Raw genomic sequence first — 17,612 nt, forward strand, 5'->3', positions numbered from 1 at the left:
AAAATAATGATAAAAGTATAGTAAATACATGAAACAGCAACATAGTAATTTGTTATATCACTAACAAGAATTATGGACTGTATCTAATTGTATGTGCTGTACTTTTATATGACTGGCAGTTCAGTAGGTTTTGTTAACACTGGCATCACCACAAACATGTGAGTGATGTGTTGCCTTATGATGGCTACGATGTCACTAGGTGACAGGAATTTTTCAGCTCCATTATAATCTTACAGGACCACCATTATATATTATGAAATGTCATGATGTGGCACATGACTATATTTATATATTAAGAAGTAGTTGAGTCAAGAGCAGTCAGGATCCTCAGATATTAACATGGACTCAAATAATGGCTTTCTGTGGAACTTTAAGCAAGGCATGTAGTGTTCTTAATGTTTTATAGCTCTCTTATAATAACAATACTGCCTTACATGTATACAAGCTGTTAAAGTTTACAAAACATACATTATTTTCATTGATCTTTACAACTCCAGTGTGGGAGAGTCAGATCAGGTATTATTCCCACTTTACAAATGTGAAAACTGAAGTCAAACAGCAGAGGAGTGATACTAACATGCAACAGGAAACAAACAAAACATCATTTAGACCCTTACCTCGCACTATAACCAACTTTAAAATGAATTATAGAGTTACATGTCAGAGATAAAAGTATACAACTTCTACAAAAACACATAGGAAAAAAATCTTTGTAAACGTGGGTTGGGCAAAGATTTCTCAGCATGACCAAAAACATTACCCACAAAAGAAAAAATTGATAAATTGGACTTCATCAAAATTAAAAACTTTGGCTCTTCAAATGATACCCTGAGGAAAATGAAAAGACAAGCCAGAGACTAGGAGAAAATACTTCCAAATCATATATCTCGTAAAGGACTTGTATCTAGAATATATAAAGAACTCTTATAACTCAATAAAAACTCCATTTTAAAAATGGGAAAATAATTGAATAGACATTTATCCAAACACAATACACAAACAGTCAATAAGTACATGAAAAAATGATCACCACCATTAGTCATCAAGGAAATATAAATCAAAACCACAATGAGCTACTACTCCCCACCCACTGGGATGGCTATAACAAAAAAAGAAAAGATGAACAATAATAAGTGTTGAGAATGTAGAGAAATTGGAATCTTCATACACCGCTAGTGAAAATGTAAAATGGTATGGCCACCTTGGCAAACAGACTGCAGCTCCTCCAAAAGCTAAATCTAGAGTTACCTGATGACCCAACAATTCCATTCCTAGGTATATATTCAAGAGAATTAAACACATATGTTCACAAAAACACTTGCACATGAATGTTTATAATAGCATTATTCATAATAGCCAAAAAGTGGAAACAACTCAAATATCTATGAACTGATGAATGGATAAACAAAGTGTGTTATATCCATTCACTAGAATGTTATTCAGCAAACGAAAAAGGAATGGAATACTGATAATACCACAACATGGATCAACCTCAAAAACATTATGCTCAATGAAATGAGCCAGACACAAGAGGCCATGTATTATATAATTTCATTTATATGAAGTGTCCAGAAAGAGAAAATCTACAGAGACAGAAAGCGGATCTGTGGTTGCCTGGAGCTGAAGGTGGGAGCAAGAATTGTCTGTAAATGGGCAAGGGGGAAATTTCTAGGGTAATGGAAATGTTCTAAAACTGGACTGTGGGAGGAAGGATGGAGCAAGATGGCTGAATAGAAGCCTCCACCAATCATCCTCTCTGCAGGAACACCAAATTTAATAACTATCTGCACAAAAATTAAGAATACAAAATCAGGTGAGTGATCACAGCACCTGGTTTTAACTTCATATCACTGAAAGAGCCACTAAAGAGTGTAGGAAAGACAATCTTGAATTGCCAATGCCACCCCCTCCTATGCCCCAACAGTGGCTGCATGGCATGGTGAATCTGTGTGCTTGGGGAAGGGAGACCACAGTGATTGTGGGATCTTGCTTGGAACTCTGTGCTGCCCTGTCACAGCGGAAAGTAACACTGGGCAGAACTCAACTGATTCTCCTGGAGGGAGTATTTAGACCAGCCCTAGCTAGAGAGCAATTGTCCATCCCAGTGGTTGGAACTTGAGTTCCAACAAGCCTTGCCACTGAGAGCTAAAGTGCCCTGGGGTTTTAAATAAATTTGAGAGGCAGTCTAGGCCACAAGGACTGCAACTCTTGGGCAAATCCTAGTGCTGTGCTGGGCTTGGAGCCAGTGCATCTGGGGGACATGCAACCTGGTGAGACACCAGCCAGGGCAGCCAAGGCAGTGATTGCACCACTCCTCCCTCAACCCCAGGCAGTGCAGTTTGCAGCTCCAAAAGAGACCCCTTCCTTCTACTAGAGGAGAGGAGAGGGAAGCTTAAGAGGGACTTTGTCTTGCATCTTGGATACCAGCTCAGCCACAGTAGGATAGGGCACTTGGCATAGTCATGAGGGCCCCATTCTAGGCCCTAGTTCCCAGATAACATTTTGAGACACACCTTGGGCTAAAGCGTACCCACTGCCTTCAAGGGAAGGACCCAGTCTCAGCAGGATTCATCACCTGCTGACTAAATAGCACTTTGGTCCTCAATGATCAGCAGCAGTAGCCAGGTAGTACATACTGTGGGCCTTAGGTGAGACTCTGAGACATGCTGGCTTCAGTTGTGACCCAGTACACTCCCAGCTGTGGTGGCTATGAGGAGAGACTCCTTCTGCTTGAGAAAAGCTGAGGGAAGAGTAAAGAGGATTTTGTATTGCAGCCTAGATATTAACTCAGCCACAGTGGGTTAGAGCACCAAGTGGGCTCCTAGGGTCCCTGGTTCCAGGCCTTGGCTCTTGGATGGGATTTCTGTATCTGTCCTGGGCCAGAGAGGAGCCCACTTCTCTGAAGTATGAGTCCCAGGCCTGGCAGCATTCACCACAAGCTGACCGCAGAGCTCTTGGGCCTCAAGTGAACACTGGCAGTAGCCCGGCAGAACTCCCCACACCACCTGATGGTAGTGGCCATGGGGAGAGACTCTTCTGCGTGTGGGAAGAGGAAACCGTGGGAAAGACTTTGTCTTGTGGTTTGGATACCAGCTAAGCTGCAGTAGAATAGAGCACTAGGTAGACTTCTAGGGTTTCTGACTCCAGGCCCTGGCTCCTGCATGTCATCTCTGGGGCCAGGGGGAAGTCGCTGCCCTGAAGGGAAGGACACAGCCTGACTGGCTTCACCACCTGCTGACTGTAGAGCCCTAAGGCCTTGAGCAAACATAGGTGGTAGCCAGGTAGTGGTTACAGTGGGCCTTGGGTGAGACCCAGTGCTGTGCTGCCTTCAGGTCTGACCAGCACAGTTCCAGTGGTAGTGGCCACAGGGTGCTTGTATCACCCCTCCTCCAGCCCCAGGCAGCTCAGCAGAGTAGAACAGAATAGCAAACCCAGAAATAAATCCATACATCTACAGTGAACTCATTTTTGACAAAGGTGCCAATAACATACTTTGGGAAAAGGAGAGTCTCTTCAATAAATGGTGCTGGGAAAACTGGATATCCAATATGCAGAAGAAGGAAACTTGAGATCCCTATGTCTTGCCTTATACAAAGATCAAATCAAAATGGATTAAAGACTCAAATCTAACACTTCAAACTATGAAACTAATACAAGAAAATATTGGGAAATCTCTCCAGGATATTGCAGTAGGCAAAGATTCCTTGAGCAATATCCTACAAGTATGGGCAACCAAATAAAAAATGGACAAATGGGATCACATCAAGTTTAAAAGCTTCTGCACAGCAAAGGAAACAATCAACAAAGCGAAGAGACAACCTACAGAATAAGAGAAAATATTTACATACTACTTCTCTGATAAGGGATTAATAACCAGAATATACATAGAGCTCAAACAATTCTATAGGAAAAATAATCTAAAAATCGAGTTTTAATATAAGGAAAAGATCTGAATAGACATTTCTCAAAAGAAGACATACAAATGGCAAACAGGCATATGAAAAGGTACTTACTATCGCTGATCATCAGAGAACTGCAAATCAAAACTACAATGAGATATTGTCTCACCCCAGTTAAAATGGCTTATATCCAAAAGACAGGCAATAGCAAATGCTGGTGAGGATGTGGAGAAAAGGAAACCTTCACACACTGTTGGTGGGAACGTACATTAGTACAACCACTATGGAGAACAGTTTGGAGGTTCCTCAAAAAACTAAAAATTGAATTACCATATGATCCAGCAATCTCACTACTGGATATACACCCAAAAGAAAGGAAATCAGTATATCAAAGAGGTATCTGCACTCCTATGTTTGTTGCAGCACTGTTTACAATAGCTAAGATTTGGAAGCAACCTAAGTGTCCGTCAACAGATGAATGGATAAAGACAATGTGGTACCTATACACAATGGAGAACTATGCAGCCATAAAAAAAGAATGAGATCCAGTCACTTGCAGCAACATGGATGGAACTGGAGATCAGTATATTGAGTGAAATAAGCCCAGCACACACAAAAAAGCAAACTTCACATGTTCTCACTTATTTGTGAAAGCTGAAAATTAAAATAATTGAACTGTTGGGGAGAGAAATAGAGAGATGGTTACCAGAGGAGGGGTGGGGGAAATGTGGGAATGGTTAATAGGTACAAAAAATAGAATGAATAAGATCTGTACTTAGTAGCACAACAGGGTGATTATAATCAACAATAATTTAATTGTACATTTTTAAAAACTAAAAGTATAATTGAATTGCTTGTAACACAAAGGATAAACGCTTGAGGTGATGGATACCCCATTTATCCTGATATGATTATTATGCATTATATGCCTGTACCAAAATATCTCATGTAGCCCATAAACATATACACCGCTATGTACCCACAAAAATTAAAAATAAAACATTTTTTAAATGAAAAAACACTGGATTGTAGTGATAGTTGCACAACTCTATAAATTTACTGAATTGTGCACAAGCCATGGTGAATTTTATGATATGTAAATTATACCTCAAGAAACCTAATTTTAAAACCACTGAATAAACCTGCACAGAAAAGAAAAAGAAATCAGCAGAGGAGGGACTAGAATACAGGTCTTCAATGTTCCTTCTACTCTATCACCTGCTTCTGGGAAAGGATGGGAATAGCAATAACTTTTTTCAAAAGGTTCATATCATCACAGAGGAAGTAATCATCCCACCATGATTTGAAAATATAAAATAATTCAAAATGCCTGGTGGTACTGCTATTTGGACCTAATCCATAATATACTTGTGTTAGAAAATGTCTACTTTCAACTATTTATATTTCAGAAAACCCAGGAAAATTCTGTAGTGTGTAACTACAAAATTGTAATATGAATTTATCATAAAACTCATATCAGAAAGCATTATTGTATATAATTTATAGTACACAAGACAGTTCAGTTCTTTAAAATTAACTGAAAGTTTAATATCACTATTTGACTTACAGTGTGGCTAATGTGGCTCAGAGCATCTTCAAAATAGCCCCAAACTTCTTCCAGGGGACAGAGCTCTACATTCGACGCCCCATCTGGCACTGAGAGGTTAATCAAGTTGTGCATACATTTGCTGAAAATCAAAAAGAGAAAACTCATCCCATAAGGAAAGAAATCATTGGCTTCATGGCTAAGATAAGTAAAATCTGGATCTCATCCCAGACTAACAGCTTCAAAACACTTCTGTTCTTCCCTCGGTTTTATCTGGCCTCCAACCTCAGAAGACAGATTTTTGAAGCTGTAAAACAGGTTGACCAATCCTTTCTTTTTTCATGCCTATGGTTGTCTTTCATTCTTTTTTTAGTTTCCCGCACGAAGGAGTTGTGGCTGTCTATTATATTTTATGAGCTGGTTCAATTTACAGGCATTTTAAAGCATCTTGGTACTTCCTCAAATGGGCAAGGGAACTGGGGTTTAAAGTGGAACGATTCCACAAGAACTGTCTTTCGTGCCTTAACACAGGGAGACTGTAATGATGTTTTCCAGACAAAAAAGTCACACAACATCTAGTTTTCCCCATGTCTGGACACAGAAAACAAAAAAGTCTCCAATAGATAATATTTTATACAGCACTTATCAGTGCTTAAAGTGCTTAGAAAAATAATGAGGCAAACATAGCAAAATGTTAACATTTGTTAAATTTGGGTGCTGTGTGCCTGTAATCCCAGCTACTCATGAAGCTGAGGTGGAGAATCGTTTGAGCCCAGGAGTTTGAATCCAGCCTGGGCAACAACACGAGACTCCATCTCTAAAAATAAAACAAATACATCTGGGTGGTGGATACGTTGGTGTTTGTTATATTAACCTCTGTACTTTTCTGTACATTTGGAATATTATTTAGTGATGAAACAAAGAAAGAAAGGTACTTAGCAGTTTTATTATATACACAGATTCACACAAAGAAGCAACTTTTCCCCTTTTTTTTTCTCCTTTGGGAAAAGCAAGCTCCTTGACTTTGCTAAATGATTATTGGTCTGTAATACAACTCTCAGTATGGAGCTGTCCACAGGAGTGCCCCCAGATCATCCCCAGATCATCTCTTAAGTTGGGTCAATTAAGAATGATTGGTTACTTATGAGGCATTGACTATAGTTCTTTTGGCTATCAAAAAGGCTGGATTAAGTTTTGAATTGTATTTACTAACCTGTATTGTGATATATCAATTGATTCTTCCTTTTTGTAGAGCAATAAAGCCTTTTTCAAGGCCTTGAGAGCAATGAAAGGATAGTGTGCAGGCTTTTCCATTGCTATTACTAGAGGAAGAAAAGGAAAAAGGTTGTGAACATCATAATGTCACCCATCACAGTTTTCATCCCAGGCTACCACTTGCTTTCTCTAATGAAACTGGGCTGAAACAGATGAACAAAAATAAACAACAATGAATTTTATAAATGATAAATCTACAGTTGCTTTTGGAAATAGCTTCTATTTTCTGGGTAGAGTAGCATGGTGGGATTACCAGGTAACATCCTTTATTCAGCAAACATCAACAGAAAACCTACTGTTTCTATGACCTTGCACTCAGTCATACAGGTGAAGCAATAATCTTATGAATGAGAGTCAAGGAAGGGCACACTAAGAAGGAAACAGAAAGCAGATCAGTAAAAGGGCACTAATCAAAACAGGTTTGTACTAAAATGTCCTATTTTTATCTGATACTAAAAATAGGAAACACTTGACAAGGGAGTATCAGAGGTAACTAACCCTAAGACTTCCACATGCATTTAACAGATTTTTAGAATTGGAGTTCCGTTATACAAGGAGCAGTGGTCACTGTCACATGTCTATAAAGTATATATCATCTGCTCCTGGCTCTAGGAATTCTGTCTTGGCAAGACCAAGGAAAGGCAAATGTGACTCTTGTGCACTTGGAGCTACCTAATATTTTTATTAACCACACACATGCTCCTGAAGAGGGTGAGAGACAAAAAGGGAAGAAAATTAGGCTGTTTCCTGCAGTGTACTCCCAAAGAGGCTCTAAGCCCCCAAACCCACTTAAAGTTCAGCCCGAAATTTGAGAATGGCAGTTGTGTTAAAAAATATTACCAGTATTTCTCTGTACATTTCAGCAAACTGCTAAGATTGCATCACTTTTGATTGTTGAAGCATTCAGTTATTTCTAGCTAGCCCAGAAAAACTTTCTAAAGTTTGAGCTCCCCCTATTGTGTAGTTACACAATTAAATTCCACACAGAAAAAATTTGAGCACCTATTAGGAGCAATGAACGTCGCTAGGGTTTGTAAGTACAAATTAAATAATTATTGTTTATGACCCTAAAGAGATTATAATCTCATAGAGTGAAGAAGATAAATGCACAAATGATCATAATACAAAATAGTCTAAGAATGGCGTTAGAGAAGGAGAAACAAAGTGCTATGAGGAAAAATTATTTCCTACCTGGAGGTAAGAAAGAGGAGTAAAGAGAAGAAAAAAAGTCATACGATAGAAATGGCCAGCCTTACAAAAGCATAAATATAGCTCTTACTTGCAATTGTTTCAAATGTTTTAGTTTCTAAATGAGGCAGCTCCCACACTGATTCCAGGAAGCTTTCCAGTAATGGATCATTCAATTTGGCTCTAACTTCAAACTCGTACAGCAGAAGCAATTTCTCACATGAATCATTTGAGAAGGTCCCTAAGAAAGAGGCAAAAATGCAACATTCTTTGTGATTATATTTTATTATTCTCTTTGGTTGTAATCTCACTAACTGGAGAGGTTTTCCTTCTAAGAAAAATTAATTTTACTTACAATTTGAAGGTCAACTTCACTGCTGTAGACAGATTCTAAATTTTATTTTTGGTTTTTTATTTGATTCTAACACATTTTAAATCTACAAGCTCAACACTACTTCCAACATTCTGTAGTGCATTCACTAGAACTACCTATATTTTCTCAAACAATTGCCACGATGCTTCTAATCAGCCTGAGAAAACCCGCAGATATTATTGATTCTAATTCAAATCCAATGTTTACTTGCTTCTTGTGAACTTTCAACTGGGCTGGTGCTCACCCTAATGGTTGAGTTAACCAGAAGATACAGTGCTGTATAAACTAACAGTGATTTTATTTTAAGCAGAATAGAGGAGAGTTTCCAAACTGTTTCATTAGTCGACAGAATTTCTTGGGCATCAGCATAGAAAGAATTTCATGTCAGGTGTCATATACCAAACTACGTGAGACAGTTTTCATTCATCCTTCTTGGTAGATTGAACATTGAAAAATGTTTTGAGGTATGACATATAGACAACAAACTGAAAGAAGTACTCTAACCTTAAACAGCTTGACGAGTTTTTACATGTGTTTAAACCCGTGTAATAACTACCTAGATTGTGATAACAAACACTTAAAACTATACAGAAGGTTCCTTTGTGCTCCTTTCCGGTCAATACCATCCAACCAAGGTAGCAACTATCTTTACTTTTCTGCATCTATGTTTTGCATCTATTTTCATGAGGAATCTTGGTCTGCAGTATCTTACATTGTCTTTGTCTACTACTGGTATCAGGATAATAGTCTTATAAGATGAACTGGGAATTGTGCCCTCCTTTCTGGATGAGTTTATATAGAGTTGGTATTACATCTTCTTTAAATGTTTGGTAGAATTCTTCAGTGCAGTTTTCTTTGTTGGAAGATTTTAAACTATGAATTTAATTAATAGGCATAGGAGTATATATTTCTTCTTGAGGGAGCTATGGTAGTTTGTGACTTTCAAGAAATTTGTACATTTCACCTAAAATTCTAAAGTCATGGACATAAAAGTGTTCAAAATATTCTCTTACTACCTTTTAAAATGTCTGTAGGATCTCTAGTGAGGTCTCCACATCTATTCCTGATATTGTTAATTTGTGCTTGATTTGCCTGGCTAGAGGTTTATCAATTGTATTGTTTCAAAAGAAAAAAAACTTTTGGTTTCATTGACTTTATCTACTGTTTTCTGTTTTAAATTTTAATGATTTGTGCTCTTATTTTTATTACTTTTTGCTTGATTGGGTTTAATTTGCTCATTTTTTTCTAGTTTCTTAAGAGACTTAGATTATTTGAGACCTTTCTTTTTTCTGTTTCTAATAGGAGCATTTAATGCTATATACATTTGTCTAGATACTGCTTTAGTTGTATCCTAAACATTTTTATATGTTGTGTCTTCATCTTCATTCAATTAAAAAAAATTCCTAATTTCGCTTGTCGCTTCCTCTTTGGCCCATTGGATTATTTTAAAGTATGTTGTTTAATTTCCAAATATTGGAAGGTTCTACAGATAACTTTTTATTAGAGATGTATAATATAACTCTATTGTGGTCAGAGAAAATACTTGGATATTTCAATAATTTTATGATTTCAATACTTTTAAATTTTTTGAAGTTTGTTTCGTGGTTCAGAATATGGCTTACGATGATGAATGTTCCTTGTGAATCTGAAAAAACTGTATTCTGCTGTTGTTGGGTAGAGTGTTCTAAATGTCAATTAGGTCAAGTTGGCTGATAGTGTTGCTCACGTCTTCTATATCTTTATTGAGTATTTGTTGACCTATTCTATTGATTACTAAGAAAGGAATATTGAAGTTTCCAAGTAGTTATGGATTTGTCTATTGCTCATTTTAGTTCTAGCAGTTTTTGCTTTAAGTGTTTTGAAGCTCTGAAAACAATTCCATTTACAATAGCATCAAAAAGAATAAAAACATCAATCTTATTCACAAGATGACATAATCTTGTGAATAAAATTCCTAGTGAATCCAGTAAAATGCCGTTATAACTAATCAGCAAGTTCATCAAGATCAATATACAAAAATCAATTATTTATTTATTTATTTATTAGAGACAAGGTCTCACTATGTTGCCCAGGCTGGTCTCAAACTCCTGAGCTCAAGTGATACTCTGGCCTTCGCCTCCCAAAGTGAGCCACCATGCCTGGCCAATTCTATATGGCAGCAATGAGTAAGCTGAAAATAAAATTGAAACAAGTCCCTTTATAACAGCATCAAAAAGAAGAAAACACTTAGAAATAAAGAACAAGGGCCAGGCACAGTGGCTCACAACTGTAATTCCAGCACTTTGAAAGACCAAGGCAGGTGGATCACTTGAGGCCAAGAGTTTGAGACCAGACTGGCCAACATGGCAGAATCCCATCTCTACAAAAAAAAAAAAAAAAAAAATTAGCTGGGCGTGGTGGCACATGTGTGTAATTCCAGCTACTCAGGAGGCTGAGGCATGAGGATCACTTGAACCAGGAGGCAGAGGTTATAGTGAGCCGAGATTGCACCACTGCACTCCAGTCTGAGTAACAGAGTGAGACTCTGTCTCAAAAAACAAAACAAAACAAACAAACAAAAAGGAAAGGAAAAGAATTAGTGTAAACATATAGTTTTTAGTGTAAACAGCTGGGATGCTGATAGGGATTGTGTTGAATCTATAGATAATTTTGGGGAGTGTTATCATCTTAACAATGATAAATCATCAAATCCATGAACATGGGATATGTTTCCATTTTGTTACATCTTGTTTATTTCAATGATGTTTTATAGTTTTTAGTGTGTAAGTTTACCATCCAATGGGGGAAAGGATAGTCTTTTAAACAAATAGTTCTGGGACAACTGTATACCCACATGATAAAGAATGAAGTTAGACCCTGACCTCATAGCATATACAAGAATTAACTTGAAATAGATCAAATATTTAAAGATAAGAGCTAAACTATAAAACTCACAGAAGAAAACAGAGGGGTAAACCTTCATAACTTCGGATTTGGCAATGGATTCTTAGATATGACAATGAAAGAAAAATAGATAAACTGGACCTCCTCAAAGTTAACAAATTTTGTATTTCAAAGGACATGATCAAGAAAGAGAAAAGACAATTGAAAGAGTGGGGCAAAATTAAGGCATATACCTGATCAAGGACATGTATCTAGAATACATAAATAACTCTTGCTACTCAATAATAAAAGGCAGCCTAATGAAAAATTGGGAAAGGGTGTGAGTAGATACTTCTCCAAAGAAGATATACAATGGCCAATAACCATCTGAAAAGATGCTCAACACCATTGGACATCAGGAAAATTAGTCATCAGGAAATCAAAACCATAATGAGATATCACTATACATTCACTAGGATGGCTAGAATAAAAAACGCAGGTAATACAAGTGTTGAGAAGGAGGTGGAGAAACTAGAAGCCTCATACATTGCTGGTGGAAATGTAAAATGATGCAGCTACTTTGAAAAACACTCTGGCAGTTCCTCAAATGATTAAACACAGAGTTACCATATGACCTAGCAATTCCACTCCTAGGTATATACCAAAAAAAAAAAAAAAAGTGAAAATAGGTCCACACAAAAACTTGTGCATAAGTGTTTAACAGCAGCATTATTCATAATAGCTAAAAGATGGAAACAATCCAAATGTCCATCAACTGATGAATGGATGAATAAAGCATGGTATGCCCAGGCAATGGAATATTATTTGACCATAAAAAGTAATGAAGTACTGACATATGCCACAACATGAATGAACTTTAAAAATACGCTAAGTGAAATAAGGTAGTCACAAAAGTCCGTGTATTATATAATTTTATTTAAATGAAGTGCTCAGAATATGCAAATCTATAGAAACAGAAAGTAGATTAGTGGTTGCTCAGGGCTTGTGGGAGAAATGCAAGGGTAACTAAAGGGTATATTTCTTTCTTTTTGAGGTAATAAAATGTTCCAAAATTGATTGTCGATGGTGGTTGCACATGTCTGTGAATATACTAAAGTGTATTGAATTGTACACTTTGATAGGTGAACTGCATGGCATGTGAGTCATATCTCAATAAAATTGTTTGAAAAATTGAATTTATATTGTGTATTCTTTTGGGACCAACTTCTTTTACTCATAATGTCTGTCATATTCATAAATATTTTTGTATGCTATCAGAAGCTCATTCCTTTTATTGCTTTGTAGTATTCCATTGTATGAACATACCACAATTTATTTAATCTATCATTCTGCTGATGAACAGTAATGTTGTTTCAAATTTTTAGTTCTTATGAATAGAGCTGTCTTGAACATTCCTGTACATACTTTGGTGAACAGATGCACTCATTTCACCTGAGTATATATATAAAAGGGAGATTTCACGGTCACTGCTGGGATAGAAACATGTTTGGTTTTAGCAGATACTGCCAAACAGTTTTCCAAAGTGGTTGTACCAATTACATTTCCACTCTGGAGTGCCAGAACTCCAGTTCCTTCCCATCCTCATTAACACTTGATTTTTTTTTAGTCATTTCAGTGAGGGTGCAGCGGCTTCTCAATGTGCATTTTCTTGATGAATAATGATGCTGAGCATCTTTTCCTTTGCTTATTGACCATTTATACATTTTTTTTGGGTGACATTTCCATTCAATTCTTTTTTTTTTTTTTTTTTTTTTTTGAGATGGATTTTCACTCTTGTTGCCCAGGCTGGAGTGCAATGGCATGATCTCAGCTGACCATGACAGAGACGGGGTTTCTCTGTGTTGGTCAGGCTGGTCTCGAACTCCCAACCTCAGGTGATCTGCCCGCCTCAGCCTCCCAAAGTGCTGGGATTACAGGCACGAGCCACTGCACCCGGCCATTCAGTTCTTTTGTCCATTTTTGTATTGGGTTATTTGTATTTTCTTGTTGAGTTGTAAGAATTCTTTATATATTCTGGAAGTTGTCAAGCTTATGTATTGTCGTATCTTCTTCCTATCTGTGGGTTGTCTTTTTCTTTTCTCAACAGTGTCTTTTTTTTTTTTTGAGAGGGAGTCTCACTCTGTCGCCCAGGCTGGAGTGCAGTGGCCGGATCTCAGCTTACTGCAAGCTCCGCCTCCCGGGTTTACGCCATTCTCCTGCCTCAGCCTCCCGAGTAGCTAGGACTACAGGCGCCCGCCACCTTGCCCGGCTAGATTTTTTTTGTATTTTTTAGTAGAGATGGGGTTTCACCGTGTTAGCCAGGATGGTCTCGATCTCCTGACCTCGTGATCCGCCCGTCTCGGCCTCCCAAAGTGCTGGGATTACAGGCTTCAGCCACCGCGCCCGGCCAACAGTGTCTTTTGACAAACCAAAGTTCTCACTTGTAATGAAGTCCACTTTATCAATATTTTCTTTTATAGTTGGTAATATTTTGTCTCCACAAAGTCATGAAGATATTCTCCTAGGATTTTTTATTTACTTTATTTCATTATCTTTGAAACAGGGTCTCACTTTGTCACCCAGGCTAAAGTGTAGTGGCGCAATCATAGCTCACTGTAACCTCAAATTCCTGGGCTCAAGTGATCTTCTTGCCTCAGCCTCCCAAGTAGCTGTGACCACAGGTGCATGCCACCACACTGGGCTTTTTTTTTTTTTTTTTTGTAGAGATAGAGTCTCGCCATGTTGCCTAGGCAGTACTTGAACTCCTGGGCTCAACCAATCCTCCCACCTTGGCCCTTCAAAGTGCTAGGATTATAGTACTGTAAGCCACCACACACAGCCCCAGCTGGGATTTTGATTGGGATTGCTTTGAATCTATAGATCAATTTGGGAAAACTGATATATCTTAACAATACTGAGTTTTCTAATACATGAACATGGCATATATCTGCATTTATTTAGACCTTTAAAAATTTATTTCAGCCATGTTTCAAGGTTTTGTGGCTTTCAGTGCAGAAGTCTTACACATCTTTCATTATAGATTACTAGGCATTTGATGGATTTTGATGCTATCAAAAACTGTATTTTAAAGGTCATTTTCCAATAATTTCTTGCTAGTATACAGAAATACAATTATTTATATATAAACCTGTATCCAACAACCATACCAATTTCCTTTTTTTTTTTTGACAGAGTCTCACTCTGTCGCCCAGGCTGGAGTGCAGTGGCGTGATATCAGCTCACTGCAACCTCCACCTCCTGGGTTCAAGCAATTCTTCTGCCTCAGCCTCCTGAGTAGCTGGGACTACAGGCATGCGCCACCATGCCCAGCTAATTTTTGTATTTTTAGTAGAGACGGGGTTTCACCATATTGGCCAGGCTGGTCTCGAACTCCTGACCTCGTGATCCACCCGCCTTGGCCTCCCAAAGTGCTGGGATTACAGGTGTGAGTCACAGTGCCCGGCCCAAATTTACTTATTTTTAAAACTTTATTCCAAATCACAGATAAAGAAAACCATATTATATGCTTGTCTGTTTGCATATACATAATACATACATATATACACACACACATACATACAGTTCCGTTATAATGTTTGTTTTGAAAATGTGAATTTGTTCCGACATGATTGATATATTAGGTAACAATTAATGTAAATTATGTAAATTAAGTACTTGCTTATGTGCAATTTAGTCTGTGTGAAATAGTAAGTCAATGCAAAAAGCAGCATCTGGCTGAACCAAGCTGTATAGGAATATGAATAACACACACATGTGCACAACTCAAACTTCTATCCACTACCTCAGTTCACTGAATGTGTTATGGGCCACACTCATCCACATCTGTTGCTATAACTTTCCATCAGATTTCAGACAACCGCCTCCCACCACTTCACAGTATTTCACAAGCTGCAATCCTTCTGATATTCACTTCCATAAGCAAATGCCAGGTCTTTTTTAAGGTAAAAAGCCATATTTATTGTAGTATTCATATATTTTTAGTAATTTAACATATACAAAGCCATGCTGTCATTTTATTAGGTTCTTATGTTTTTTTAATATGTCACAGACCAAATATTTTTAGTGTTATACCCCAACCCCATTTTTTCCCATAAGCCCTGTGGTCTTTGTTACACAATTTTGGATACTGTAATAATTTTTAGGCACGCATATGCCATGTAACAGCAAAACTGACTAAACATGTAAAGTATTTTCATCATTGCTAACCCATAACCACATGAAAAAAGTTACCAACTAGAATGCGGTATTCTGCATGGTTCTTTTTGTCTTTAGCCTTGCATCTAATCAAAACAGAGTTTTTCAAAGTTACTTAAATCAGCTTCTTTCTTCCTCACCCCCTTCCATGTGGCCATGTAATTCATTCGTAATACGGTCAGATTCATTTGTCACAGTCTGAATTCCATCTGGGATTCCCTCCACATCCTGATTGATTTATTTTAAAATTGTATCTGGTAAAATCTACTCTTTGTGGCATATATTTCTATTGGTTGTGAAAAATGCATAGAATTGTGTGTCCACTATCACTGCTCCTTATAGAACAGTTCATTACCCTAAAGATTCTCTCATGTTACACCTTTATAGGGAACTCCTACTCCTCTGTCCAACCTCTCGCAACCACTGATGTATTTTCTGTTCCTATGGTTTTACCTTTTCCAGGATATCATATAAATGGAATCATAGCCTTTCGAGTCTGTCTTTTTTCACTTGGCAAATGCATTTAACATTCATTTACTTCTGAGTAGGATTCCATTATAGAGATGTACAGTTTGCTTATCTATTTCAGGTTACACTTGTTGGAATTATGTTGTCAGCTCCCGGAAATGGTAGATTGACTGGGTCTCTGCAGTGCTTTCAAAGTCATGGTTTAGAAATTGCTCCATTATTCTGAGTCCTTCGGATAGGCAAAATGCCCTTCTAATGCACACACAGGGCAGGGGTTATTAACCCCACTTTCCAGATGAGAAGATTATGGCTGAGAAACTAAATGCTGTTCCTACCCATAGAAACAGCAAATTAATGGAGAGCCAGGACTCTAATCCCACATGTTCTGATTCACAATCCACTACTGGAAAACATGTAGAGGAGAAGAATGGCTATGACTAGAAGGTTGGAAAATAGAACCTATTTCTGAAATAGCTGGTCTGAAGAAGACAGAGCTTAACAAATGCTTTGGAAACTGTCTTAAAGCATATAAAGGGTTTACAACTGAAGTTAAAAAAGAACAGATCATCTTTAAGAGGCAGCATGGAGAGAGTGATCAATTAGACCTAAGATGTGAAATGGGTTACTAGGAGGCCTGGAATTATTCCAGTATAATGTTGAATGGAAGTGGTGATAGTGTATATCCACATTTCATTCCTTGACATCAGTGAGAAGGTGTTCATATTTTACCATTAAATACAAAATAAGGAGTAGTTTGTTTTCAAGTAATGTTTATCAGATTGAGGAAGTGACTTTCTATTCTTAGTTTGTTGAGTGTTCTCATCATGAATGGGTGTGGAATTTTTTTCAAATGCTTTTTCTGCATCTATTGAGATTATTATATTTTCCTCTTTTATTTTGTTAATGTGCACTCATTTTTGAATGTTGAATTCCTGGGATAAACAATATTGGTCATGATGCAGTATCCTTTTTACCTTTTTATATATTGCTGGATTCAATTTTCTAAAATGTGTTTAGGATCTTTGCATCTATCGTTTAAGATACTGGCCTGAGGCTGGGTGTGGTGGCTCACACCTGTAATCCCAGCACTTTGGGAGGTCGAGGTGAGTGGACCTGAGGTCAGGAGTTCAAGACCAGCCTTGCCAAGATGGTGAAACCCCATCTCTACTAAAAATACAAAAATTAGCCGGGAGTGATGGTGCACGCCTGTAGTCCCAGCTACTCGGGAGGCTGAGGCTGGAGAATCGCTGGAACCCGGGAGGCAAATGTTGCAGTGAGCTGAGATCGTGTCACTGCGCTCCAGTCTGGGCGACAGAGTGAGACTTCGTCTCAAAAAAAACAAAAACAAAAACAAAAACAAACAAACAAAAAAGACACTGACACTGACTTGTATTTTTCTTTTTAGTTTTTGGAATCAGAGGCATGCTGGCCTCATACAATCAATGTATTACTTTTTTCTCTATTTTCCATAAGAGATATTTGTATAATATTGCTATTATTTCTTTCTTATATATTTGGAATAATGTACTGTTAAAGCCATTTCCTTTGTGAGAAGGTATTTAAGATTTCATTTCTTTAGTAGGTTTATGACTATTTAAAAGAGTGTAAATAGGACTACTCAGATTATTTTTGGGGGGTAATTTTGTACCTGATCTTAGCGAAAAGGCTGAGAAGTAATGGGGGGCGGGAAAGTAATTTTGCTAGCTGTACTTTTCAAAGAATTTGTCCATTTTGTCTAAACTGTCAAATTCATTGGCATAAAGTTGTTCACAATATCCTTTTTATT

At 37.6% G+C, this 17,612-nt stretch overlaps 2 protein-coding genes across 2 annotated transcripts in view; one reads left to right on the plus strand and one right to left on the minus strand.

Moving 5' to 3' along the window:
• LOC126946196 (60S ribosomal protein L37-like) overlaps nucleotides 1-17,612 on the plus strand; it is a 321,281-nt gene that overhangs the window by 50,037 nt on the left and 253,632 nt on the right. The window lies entirely within an intron of this gene.
• The window catches only part of TEX11 (testis expressed 11), a 323,712-nt gene that overhangs the window by 15,570 nt on the left and 290,530 nt on the right, over nucleotides 1-17,612 (minus strand). The window contains exons 26-28 of the mRNA XM_050776219.1: nucleotides 8,000-8,149; nucleotides 6,659-6,767; nucleotides 5,467-5,587 (exon numbers count right to left, since the gene is read on the minus strand). Of these exons, the coding sequence (XP_050632176.1) occupies nucleotides 5,467-5,587; nucleotides 6,659-6,767; nucleotides 8,000-8,149 (380 nt within the window). The remainder of the gene's footprint in view (nucleotides 1-5,466; nucleotides 5,588-6,658; nucleotides 6,768-7,999; nucleotides 8,150-17,612) is intronic.

The sequence above is a fragment of the Macaca thibetana genome, chromosome X (genome assembly GCF_024542745.1).
Source record: "Macaca thibetana thibetana isolate TM-01 chromosome X, ASM2454274v1, whole genome shotgun sequence".
Lineage (NCBI taxonomy): Eukaryota > Metazoa > Chordata > Mammalia > Primates > Cercopithecidae > Macaca > Macaca thibetana.